Source organism: Phoxinus phoxinus (genome assembly GCF_949152265.1).
Source record: "Phoxinus phoxinus genome assembly, chromosome: 9".
In the NCBI taxonomy this organism is placed as follows: domain Eukaryota; kingdom Metazoa; phylum Chordata; class Actinopteri; order Cypriniformes; family Leuciscidae; genus Phoxinus; species Phoxinus phoxinus.
The window spans coordinates 1,839,459-1,852,658 of NC_136884.1; the positions used below are offsets into that span (position 1 = coordinate 1,839,459).

The following is a 13,200-nucleotide window of genomic DNA, read 5'->3' on the forward strand; positions in this document are numbered from 1 at the left end:
TCATAATGAGTCTACAAGCACAATATGAAAATTTCATGATTAGGGTACAAATCTACCTTACATAAAACCTTTAACGTTACATTTGAATTTAAGAAGATAATGTGGTCTAATCTAGCCTTGGTGCTCCGAATTTGTATAGGCTAGTCTAGTGTATGGAAGTTGTTCGAATAATTTCTTGTCTCTCATGCACTGCCATGAATTGACCACAGATGAAAAAAGGTCTATAATATAGTCAAGCTGCTTCAAAAGTGTATTGTTCAGATGTCAGATATGCATTTGAAGACAGTGGTAAAGGTGGTTTATCCTTTATTATCATGACATTTTTTGCATCCACCTGAAAACCGCGAAGTTCCTGTTTACATCTTGCGCCCTTCCTGTGACTTATGATGAACTATGATAAAGTAAAATTCAGCTTGAGACTCAGATAGGCTACTGATAACGACAGAGGTAACTTTTGATATGAAACTAAGCTTCAACCGATGAAAGACGTCAATAAAACAACAATTCGCCTACAATTACAATATAAAAACATCAAGGTTAAATTAAATTAAATAAGTTAAATTAAATAAGGTCTTATTAGAATCACATTCCACCACACACATAAAGTTACACTTTGGTTCCCTCTAGTGCTGCCCTGAAGTGCACTGCCAGTTTTCCATACGCCCACTAATTACGTAATGCAGATGACATCTCAATGTAATATTACTGTGTTATTAAACAGCACATAATTCCATCCCATAAACAAACTTAAAAGGCAAGCTGTTATCATTTGAGCTACAGAGTTTGTGATGTCATATAAGTGTTTATTTCATTTCAGTTTAACTACAGCAACAATTTAATGTAGAATTTGATTCAAATTCAGAACTCCAAGATTAGTTTGACATGTTTTATTTCCTAAGACAGAGAGTTTTTTATATATATATATATATATATGATGAAAATGATATAAACTATTCATCTAAACTAGACCAAAGTAAGCCTGGTCCATTATTTGTGAATATCCAGACTTTAAAGCTCTTGTTGGGACTCGAACCAAGAACTCAATGACTGCCAAGCAATGAATGATGTTCGAGTTTTTAGTTTAGCTATACAACATAAATAAAGAAAAATACAATTTAATATAAACAATAGTGGGATTCGAACTCAGGACTCCATAATTCAAATATATCAATTCCATAACACGATTTTAGTGGTTTCACATATTTTCGATAAGGTTCATTAGTTAACATGAACTATTAACTTATTATAAGGCTAATAATCTTAGTTCATATTAATTCCAATATTTAATACGTTATTTAAATCAAAGGTTGTATTTCTTAACATTAATTTGTTTATACATGTATATTGTATTTGTTAATGCACTGTGAACTAACAACAAACAATAAACAGCTGTATTTTTTTTATTAACTAACATTAACAAAGATTAATACATGTAAGAAATGTATTGCTCATTGTTGTCAGTTAATAGCCTACATTAACTAATGTTAACTAATGAACCTTATTGTAAAGTGTTACCCATATTTTTTATGTCATGTCCCAGAGCTATTGACACACATGAACAATAACACAAATCAGTCAAATGTATTTGGTTACAAGACTTCATTCAACGACTAAACATGGGCAACATCACCTGCACATTAAAAAAAAAATAATAATAATTTTTAGGCTATAAAAACAACTAAACATCATGAAATAATTCTCATTCAGATATCAGACATGTGCAGTTTTTAATATGTTTTATGTCTTCTGTCTAGGCTTTAAGAAAGCAAACTAAACACTGTGTTTGTGTGGGAACTCAAAGCCTGGTCGTGTCAAAGTGACCCGCATTCTCTAAGTGTCTAAAGAAAGCAGGTCAGGACTAAATATATCCTTCAGGACATGCAATAACAAACTCAGTGTGTGTCTCGCAGCGCTGCGTGTTGCATGACATTTCTTCCGATTATCGGTTATCATAAACTTTCAGAACAGAGTTATGTCTGAAGTTCTCTGACCTCTGAAACACAATGGACTACATGGAACAAATGGATGAAGATCCGCTCATTGCGTTTGCTATTCAAATGAGCCTCCAAGATGCCTGCAGTTTGTCTGTTTTTAATGAACCGCTAAGGTACAGTACACACAAACATCTTGCATGCTCAGCATTGATTTATTTCAAACATATTCCAAACATATTTAATTTTCTCATGCAGCACTTTAGAATCAGCCAGTGATGAAAACCTCAAGATTTTATCTGCTATATATCAAGGTACTTCATACGTGTGGCCTTTTATCTGATCATCAATGCTCTGATTGGACAATGATATTCCGCATGTGCCGTGATGTTATCCAGGTGATGTGTCGGCATTAAGGAAACTGCACAAGTACAGCGATGCCTATAAGGAAAGAGACGGCAGAGGTTGGCTTCCGATGCACAGAGCGTCTGTCCAGCCGGATGCCCATGTGTTGGACGTCGTCCTTCTGGGTGAGCAGACGCAATGTGCCTGTGTTTAAGGGATTTTTTTGTCCTGTCTCTTTTTATTTTTTTTATTGAACATTGTTTTAATTACATTAAGTAAATACACAGAATATACAGAGTTCAATCCCAGTCATACAGAGACATTCTTTGGTTTGGTCTTTCCAAAGGTTTGTCGACAAGTGTTACATTGATGTCCATGTACAACAAAAAGATTCTTCTCAATGTGTTAAAGTGGATAGTTCACCCAAAAATTTTAATTACCCCATGATATGTTCCTGTATCTATACGAGCTCTAAATACATAGGAAATCTGCCATTGATACGTCAGGTATGCTCTCTTGTTTTTTTGTATATGTTTGTATGTTCATGTTCTTGATGTGTTGTGTGTGTTTGTATTGTGTACGCGTCTATGGTGGAAGCAAATTTCCTCTCGAGGACAAATAAAAAAATCTATCCATCCATCCATCCATCCATCCATCCATCCATCCATCCATCCATCCATCCATCCATCCATCTATCCATCTATGTATTGTATATGACTTTCTTCTTTCAGACGAATACAATCGGAGTTATATTAAAAAATGTCCTGGCTCTTCCAAGCTTTATAATGACAGTTTTTTGAAGTCCATCAAAGTGCATCCATCCATGATAAACGTGCTCCACACTGCTCTGGCGGGTTAATAAAGGCCTTCTGAAGCGAAGCGATGTCTTTGTGTGAGAAAAATATCTATATTTAAAACTTTATCGACTAAAATAACTAGCTTCCGGCAGACGGCCTACGCATCGATTTACGCCAAAAGAGTAACACTTGAGCTGACACACAACATAATGACGAGGATAAAGCAAAACAAAACACCAGTCACAAATTAAAAGTCTAAAATGAGAATTTTTTAAGAAAAATGTCGGAGGAGCTTGAGTTTGTAGCACAGACCTGTTTGTTTGCTTACGCTACTCCTACATCCTACGTCATACATCGTCAAGTGTTACTCTTTTGGCGTAAGCCGACATGCGTAGGCCGTCTGCCGGCCCGGAAGCTAGTTGATAAAGTTTTAAATATAGATATTTTTCTTATAACAAAGACACCGCTTCACTTCAGAAGGACTTTATTAACCCGCCAGAGCAGTGTGAAGCAGTTTTATCATGGATGGATGCTCTTTGATGGACTTATACGGCCATTCACTGCCATTATAAAGCTTGGAAGAGACATGTTTTAATATAACTCTGATTGTATTCGTCTGAAAGCAGAAAGTCATATACACCTAGAATGACTTGAGGATGAGTAAATCATGGGGTAAATAACATTTTTGGGTGAACTATCGTATTTATAAGTCGCGTATAAGTCGCATCAGTCAAAAAATGCTTCATGAAGACGAAAAAAACATATATAAGTCGCACTGGACTATAAGTCACATTTATTTAGAAATTTATTTCACAAAATCCAAGACCAAGAACAGACATTTAATCTGGAAAGGCAAGTTATGCAGCTCACAATAGCACACAGAACAACAGGGAGAAGGTGTCCGGTGTGTTAGCGTAACACATTAACAGTTATTCAGCGACACAATAGCACACAGAACATATACCTGAGGCTGAATAGGCTAAATTAACATAAGCCAGCGAGTCCAACAAGTTACCGGTCAGCAAGTTCACCAAGCTCCCGATCTCATTCCTCAACACTGAATCCACTGAGTTCTTCCTCGGTGTCGCTTCTGAACAACTCCGCTAACTAAAGCGCCCTCTCGCGGCTGTAGACGGTAATGCTTTCTCTTGGTTTATCTCAGTCAGTATGAATAAATTTTGATATATAAGTCGTACCTGACTATAAGTCGCAGGACCAGTCAAACTATGAAAAAAAGTGTGACTTATAGTCCGGAAAATACGGTATCCCTTTAAAGTTCAAACAGTTATTGTGATGTGCTAATAAAGCAGTGGTACCTATACACACGTGTCCTGGACAGCCTCCTATGAGCTGAGCATGGAGGAGCTGACGGCCGGCGGAGACACCGCTCTGACTCTGGCTTCTCAGGCGGGACGCGTGGAGAACGTGAAGGTTCTTCTCCAACACGGGGCGTCTCCACACAACACGAACAGCAGGAACGAGACTCCGCTTCTCCTGGGTAACAACAAAACCACACAAAAGAGACATCTAATTAGTCTGGCTCTCTAACAAGCAATTAAGCAGATATCATTTTAGACTACACTAATTAAAAATCTATTTCACCAAGTGAAGAAATTAAAGAATTTAAAATTTCACCCCAAATCCAAACAACAACAAAAAAATTTGGCATTAACAAATTTTTTTTTTTAGGATCTTTACTATTTTTTGCATTGTAAACATTATTTTCATGACAATTAAGGACCTTTTCTTAAAGATAATGTGATTCCCAATGTAATAAAGTGATCTATCTATCTATCTATCTATCTATCTATCTATCTATCTAGTATGTAGTGTCTATCTATCTATCTATCTAGTATGTAGTGTCTATCTATCTATCTATCTATCTATCTATCTATCTATCTATCTATCTATCTATCTATCATGTAGTGTCTATCTATCTATCTATCTAGTATGTAGTGTCTATCTATCTATCTATCTATCTATCTATCTATCTATCTATCTATCTATCTAGTATGTAGTGTCTATCTATCTATCTATCTATATATCTATCTAGTATGTAGTGTCTATCTATCTATCTATCTATCTAGTATGTAGTGTCTATCTATCTATCTATCTATCTATCTATCTATCTAGTATGTAGTGTCTATCTATCTATCTATCTATCTATCTAGTATGTAGTGTCTATCTATCTATCTATCTAGTATGTAGTGTCTATCTATCTATCTATCTATCTATCTATCTTTCTAGTATGTAGTGTCTATCTATCTATCTATCTATCTAGTATGTAGTGTCTATCTATCTATCTATCTATCTATCTATCTATCTATCTATCTTTCTAGTATGTAGTGTCTATCTATCTATCTATCTATCTAGTATGTAGTGTCTATCTATCTATCTATCTATCTATCTTTCTAGTATGTAGTGTCTATCTATCTATCTATCTATCTATCTATCTATCTAGTATGTAGTGTCTATCTATCTATCTATCTATCTATCTAGTATGTAGTGTCTATCTATCTATCTATCTATCTAGTATGTAGTGTCTATCTATCTATCTATCTATCTAGTATGTAGTGTCTATCTATCTATCTATCTAGTATGTAGTGTCTATCTATCTATCTATCTATCTATCTATCTATCTTTCTAGTATGTAGTGTCTATCTATCTATCTAGTATGTAGTGTCTATCTATCTATCTATCTAGTATGTAGTGTCTATCTATCTATCTAGTATGTAGTGTCTATCTATCTATCTATCTAGTATGTAGTGTCTATCTATCTATCTATCTATCTATCTATCTATCTATCTAGTATGTAGTGTCTATCTATCTATCTATCTAGTATGTAGTGTCTATCTATCTATCTATCTAGTATGTAGTGTCTATCTATCTATCTATCTATCTATCTATCTATCTAGTATGTAGTGTCTATCTATCTATCTAGTATTTAGTGTCTATCTATCTAGTATGTAGTGTCTATCTATCTATCTAGTATGTAGTGTCTATCTATCTATCTATCTATCTATCTATCCATCAATCTAGTATGTAGTGTCTATCTATCTATCTATCTATCTATCCATCTAGTATGTAGTGTCCATCCATCCATCCATCCATCCATCCATCCATCCATCCATCCCAGTAGACTACTGAGAATTAGGATAAATGAAAATAATTATCTTGAAATTAAATGTCACTGCAAAAAAAGTTCCTGAAATATTAAATAAATATAATGTTACTTTATAACATATCAAGAAAGTGTACTGTGGATTTGTACAAGCATATTGAAAACGTGGCTGCATTAGTTACTTCTTATGGATCATAATCCCAAGTTTCCCTTTGCAGCCGTGAGGTCAAACTCTTATGATACGGTTCATGCACTCATAACGGGAGGTGCCTTCACGGAGCAGGTGTGTTTGAAGAAGTGGACGGCCGTGCATGAGGCCGCGAGGGTGGGCTGCGAGGACGTCCTGATGCTGTTGCTGACACACGGCGGGAAGGTGATGGGACGGGACGGGCACGGGGTCACACCGCTGGGCATCGCTGCAGAGTACGGGCATCCACAAATACTGGCAATCCTCATCCAACATGGTGAGTCTGACCACGAATCAACTCTATCCGTCCCTGAAGTGGTCTTACTAACATGATAAAGAGCATTAATTAATTAGACTTAAATGTTACTTACAGATGATTCAACAAATTAATCATCATCCAGTGAATTATCATTTCATTGGTGTGCAAACTTGGCAATAATGTTGCCTTACTTCTTAGTAAATTAGTCCGGTAATAGCTAAAAAATCGGTACATTTTTATTTAGATTTTCAATGCATGAGTGAACTGTCCGAATTAATCTTTTTGCAAAATGAATCACTCTTTTGATTAGTTCGCAAATCTGGCAGAGCTAATTCTGATTCCAAACAGCGGACAGAAAACATACATGATCTTAAATATGCTGAAAATATGATTTTACCAGCAATATTTTAGTAAAAAGAGTCTCACAATGTATAAAACCGTGGGTTACACTTTATTTTAGAGTACTGTTAAAGTAAAGTAAGGAAAGTACTGGTAATATAAGGTTAGATTAAGGTGAAGGTTCAGGGTTAGTACCTAATTATGACCAAGTTATTATAATTGCTATAATAAGTACATGTACATGTGGAACAGGACTGTAAAATAAAGTGCAGTAACACTTTATTTTACAGTGTCCTTGTTATGCGTTACATGTACTTGCCATAGTAATAACAGTAAATTATGCATAATTACATGCAACTAACCCTTTAACCAAATCCTAATCCTATCCTTACCATATTAGTAAGTACATGTAGTTGCTTAATGTTACTCAGTACTTAAATACTGTAACAATGACACCTTAAAATAAAGTGTAACCCCAAGTTATTATAATTGCTAGTACATAGTGTGTACATGACTGTAAAATAAAGTGCTACCAACTATTTTTGCAGTGATAATAATTTCTCTTATCATGCAGACTGAGACAACAAGGCATTTGCAGATTGATTCCCCCTACAATGAATGCATTTGCTTTCTCCTCTAGGGGGCGACGCCACCACACAAGCTTCAAACGGAGACAGTGTGTTATATGACGCCGCAGGCTCTGGGAACCTGGACTGTATAAATCTGCTCTTACAACACGGTGCCAGTCCAAACGAGGCCAGCCTTTGCTCTCAACTGCCAATTCACCGTGCAGCCTATGAAGGGCACTACCTGTGAGCACGCCGAATCAATCTCACAAACTTCAACATGTCTGCCATGAGAAAAACATTGTGTGTGTCTCCAGGGTTTGAAATTGACTTTCACTCACCGGCCAATTTGGCTACTAAATGTTTACGTTTCCGGCCATTCAGAACCTCTACTATAGCCTAGAAAAAGAAGAAGAAATAAGACCAGATTAACTACGTTACAGCTTTTATATATAAAAAAATACAATTTGGATTTACATTCATTTCTTATTCAAACAAAATCATGTCATCCAGCCATCCCCTCCCTTCCTCTTTCATCCTCATCACCAAAAATGTGTTTTAGATGTACAGATCAATACAGTACAAAGAACATAATTTTTTTTGTCTTTTCTGTTAACCAAATGCTTTTTAATCTTCGCTATTGCTTCAATGCAAATGAACAAGCGCACCGTTATTTGTTGTGTAGTGACGCGTGTTCAAGCAAGCCAGATATGCACAGATTCTGCGCAATACTCTGTATTTAAAGGAACACGCCGTCTTTTTTAGCGTATTCACCGTATCCCCCAGAGTTAGATAAGTCCACACACACCCTTCTCATCTCAGCGCGTGCCGTAACTCTGTCTGACGCACCCACCGCTAGCCTAGCTTAGCACAAAGACTGGAGGTAAATGGCTCCAGCTAGCATACTGCTCCCAATAAGTGACAAAATAACGCCAACATTTTCCTATTTACATGTTGTGATTTGTATAGTCACAGCGTGTACAAATAAAAAGGTCACATGAGACACAGCCATCTTCTAACCGTATACATACTGGGAACTATATTCTCAGAAGGCGAAGCACTGCTACTTCTGCGGAGGGATTTGCTCGCAGCGCCTGAGAAACCCCATGAGAGTTTGCTCAGAGTGTTGTGCTAATCACTCCGCAGAAGTAGCAGTGCTTCGCCTTCTGAGAATATAGTTCCCAGTATGTATATAGCAGTATGCTAGCTGGAGCCATTTACCTCCAGTCTTTGTGCTAAGCTAGGCTAGCGGTGGGTGAGTCAGACAGAGTTACGGCGCGCACGGAGATGAGAAGGGTGTGTGTGGACTTATCTAACTCTGGGGGATACGGTGAATAAGCTAAAGTCACAAAAAGTCGGCGTGTTCCTTTAATATATCATGATGACCCACGAGTTCTGCACAGATTTGGCTTACGCGAACCTTCCCAGCAAAGTGAGTAACATAATAAGTAGCACCAAATTGGCAAGTGATTTGACAGCGTTACCCGCCACAGTTGATTTTTACCCGCGGTTGGCGGGTGTTAATTTTCAACCCTGTGTCTCTTTAAACTGACAGGGCTTTGAGGACCTTCATTCCCATCACCACTAGCAGAGCCATTCGTCTGTCTGGCATGAGTCCGGTTCATTCTGCGGCGGACGGAGGTCACGCCGACTGTCTCGAGCTGCTCATCGAAAAAGACTTTGACGTCAACTCAATCTTAGGCTGCCATATTTCAGAAAACTACGGTGACATGAGGAAAACCCCGCTGTACTTCGCCATCTGTAATGGAGACGTCACCTGCACTGAGATGCTTCTGAAAGCAGGAGCCAAACCGGACCTGGACCCTCTGCGAAGCCTCCTGGTGGCGGTCAGAGCTGGGAAACACGAGTTGGTGCGACTGCTTCTCGCTCACGGAGCGAACGTCAACTGCGTCTTCTCTGTCGTCAGTGACACCGCATTTCCCACGGCGCTGCAATACTGCCTCAAAGATGAAATGATGCTGCGTCTGCTCCTCAACAATGGTTACGATGCAGAAAGCTGCTTCGAGTGTCATCATGACAGCCCTGTAATGACATACACATGGAGAGAGTTTCACAGCCAGTCATACCACATCAAGAGAGTCACAAACAAAGTGAACGTAAGCATCATATTTTGGGGCTAGAAAGCAATGGAGTGGATTGCACCAGTTATGCATGCATCAAAACCTGCGTCTTATTCACTAACCAGTGCTGGTAAAGCCATTTAAAACCTCATATCTGCGTAAATTAGCCCTTATCAATCGCGCCAATAGACATGAAAATGCACATTCCGAATGATGAATTCACTAAAATAGCACTACTTCAGCATGCATTGAATTAAAGCATGCATTGTTTAATTTGTTTTAAGAGATGTGCATTATTGCATCTTATTATTGTGATCACTGCAACAATAGGTTTCAATTCATCCTTGAAATATTCAATTTCTGCATTTACATGTGGCCTAAGTATGCACTCTGTCCTGTGTTTTCAAGTTTTGCGAGTTCATTAGCGTGTCGTGGATGGCGCACTTGGCTGGGAAGGTGGTGCAAACACTCCTGGATTACGTGAATCACGTGCACATCTGCTCTAAACTGCAATGCATTCTGGAGAAACAGGAGGAGTGGCCCAACATCTGTGACTCCCTCAGTAAGACACTTCTGTTCATCACAATTCATGTCGTTGCAAACCTGTATGAAACACAAAAGATAACTATTTCTTTGGTGCTAGGGAACCCACAGCCTCTGAAACACCAGGCCAGGTTGGTTATCAGGAGACTTATGACACTGAGGAGACTGAATGACCCAGAGTTCATGAGCACCGTTACTTTCCCCCCGACACTGAAGAACTTCCTGCTCTACAAAGAATATGATATCTATGGGCGAATGGATGAACACTAGATATACATCTACAGGTGAAACTAATATATTATATAGACTCATTACATGCAAAGTGAGATATTTCAAGACTTTATTTGTTATAATTTTGATGATTATGGCTTACAGATTATGAAACCCCCAAATTCAAAATGAGAATATTGTGAAAAGGTTTCATAATCATCAAAATTAGAACAAATAAAGGCTTGAAATATCTCACTTTGCATATAATGAGTCTATATAATATATTAGTTTCACCTTTTAAGTTGAATTACTGAAATATATGAACTTTTGCACCATATCATTTTTTTTCGAGTTTCACCTGTAAATGCATTTTATTCGCTTTATTTGTCTGTTTGTTTCAAATCAATATACAGTATTTGTGATTAGGGATGCATAACGATGAATCGCAATTAATCGTTTGCAGAATAAAAGTTTTTGTTTACATCATATATGTGTGTGTACTGTGTAAAATAATTATGCATTTATAAATACACACACATGCATGTATATATTTAAAAAATATTTATTTTTTATATTTAAATATAATTTATAATCTAATTTATATTATATATAATTATAAATACTTAATATATAAATAGATTTCTTTCTGAAAATTATACATGCATGTTTGTATATTTATATATACATAATTATTATACACACATATATGATGTAAACAAAAACGTTTATTCTGCAAACGATTAATTGCGATTAATCGTTATGCATCCCTATTTGTGATTGTATCATTTCATTGCTCACAAAAATGAGAGCATGTGTAGGTCAAATTTCAACCTGAAACCATACTAATAAATAAATATAGTAATGCGAATGTCTTTCTCAGAGCTGCTGAGACCGTAGCCATTTTTAAGAAACTGCTGAAGACGTATCTTTTTCGGCAGCACTTGATCCAGTAATACTAACACTTTCTTCTCTATTCTAACTTTAAAATTAAAAAATTGCGTTAGATTGAACTGTGAAGGGTCATAGCACTTACATATTGTTGTCCTACTGCTAGTTTAATTGCTTCTATTGTTTCTCATTTGTAAGTTGCTTTGGATAAAAGAGTCTGCTAAATGAATAAATGTAAATGTCTTTGATTTTACAATTAAAATGTTTTTTTGTTTTTTTATGCTACTCCTAGGCATAATTTATTTTATGCAAAATTGACCTGGACATGATTTAAATACGTGCAACGTTAAATACATCACTTACTATGGAAACAGTTTGACGTTAACTGACATTGGATTTTTATCACATGCTAAAAATTGCATTATTTTTCTTAAACCATAAGAATTTGGCATACATTTCAAATTTAATCAACATTCATACAAATCCAAAAACACTGAGGACTTTACTGAAGCTGTTGTTGCTAAAGACTCGTGTTATCGGAGCAACAACATTCCTGCAGTGTCAACGCCAGTCGGCGGCTCCAGAGATACAGCAGACATTGTGTTCCTGTCATAAACACAGATCTAGGCTTTCGATGATGTTCGGATCCTATGGGACAACAAACAGCTTATCTGAGCGTTCACACTCAGTCCAAATCTGATCATTACACACACACACACAGGGCTTATGGCCTTCGAGATCCATTCATATCTACACCTTATTAACCTTTAGCCTCTTTCCAGATCCACTACTTTTTAGGCAAGCTGAGGATTTAATAGTATGACGTATGCTTTGATGAATGCAATAATAAAGCAAATTTTAATCCCGATTATGACATCAAAAGCGAGACAAACCCAGTAAAAAGGCTAAGAGAGGGAAGAGGATTTTTTTTTTTTTAATCCTCACAATGGTTCATGCCAGGCAGATAACAGTTCTTGGGATAATCTGCCCTTCACTATTAGCCTGTGACGTGTTACTTTAGCTTGATGTGGTATTTTAACCAGGAGAATCACATTGAGATATTACAATCTCTTCTTCCAGAGAGACCTGGTCAAGACAGCGGCACATATAGTTTCACACAAAAGAAATAACAATAAGACAACACCACAATTTACAACGATCAGGTAAAAGCAAATTAGCTAAAACAATTAAGTGTCCAGTAAAATATTTTGCAAAAGACGTTTAAAAGTGCGTCTAAGTTAAGAACATTTTGCAATTCCTTCCAAATCTAAATCTGCTAATCTTTCGTCCATCCATATACCTAGATATTTATAAGAACTCGCTCTTTCTACTGGTAAACCATTTGAAGTTATAATTGAAATATCGGTTACTTAAGAGCGACCCCGACTAAAAATCATGTATTTTGTCTTTTTTGAGTTTAAAACCAATTTTAACTGTGACAATGAGTACGTGAAAAGCCTTCTGTAGTTGCTTCATTGCTTGATTTAAAGAAGATGCTGTTGTATAAATAATTGTATCGTCTGCATACAAATGTAATTTTGCGGAATCTATTCCATGACCTAGATCGTTGATATAAATAGAAAATTAAAAAAAAACACTTAATATAAAAGCTAAAAACACTTAAAGTGTATTCTGGGTAGTCCAAATCAAAACTGAGGATGTCAACAACACAAAAATGGTACTTTTAAAATGTTAGGGCTGTGCGATATTGAAGAAAAATGCGATATGCGATAACTCCTTAAATAATGCGATATTCGATATGCGATACGATAATGCTTAAAGTGTGTAAAATAAACTTAAATTATCTTTTAAATATATTTAAAATAATATAACCTACATGTGTTTCACATTCTTTTTATTGCAAGAAAACATCCTTATAACTTCTGAAAGTGAACATCAGTGTTTTACTGTCGCATAAGAAGTGTTATTTTAA

General features: G+C 36.4%; 1 protein-coding gene and 1 long non-coding RNA gene across 2 annotated transcripts; one reads left to right on the forward strand and one right to left on the reverse strand.

Annotated features, from left to right (window-relative positions):
- The first annotated feature begins 1,675 nt into the window (after positions 1–1,675).
- On the forward strand, positions 1,676–11,552 carry asb15b (ankyrin repeat and SOCS box containing 15b). Its single transcript, XM_079623967.1, has 9 exons — positions 1,676–2,107; positions 2,190–2,245; positions 2,330–2,461; positions 4,413–4,571; positions 6,413–6,658; positions 7,620–7,791; positions 9,101–9,662; positions 10,035–10,188; positions 10,270–11,552. The coding sequence occupies exons 1-9, from the start codon at positions 2,004–2,006 to the stop codon at positions 10,437–10,439; spliced, it is 1,755 nt and encodes a 584-aa protein (XP_079480093.1). The 5' UTR covers positions 1,676–2,003; the 3' UTR covers positions 10,440–11,552.
- On the reverse strand, positions 6,601–9,456 carry LOC307004623. Its single transcript, XR_013799083.1, has 3 exons — positions 9,323–9,456; positions 7,790–7,944; positions 6,601–6,705 (listed from the first exon to the last, which is right to left on the reverse strand). It is a non-coding gene; the product is annotated as an uncharacterized lncRNA (long non-coding RNA).
- Positions 11,553–13,200: the final 1,648 nt, after the last annotated feature.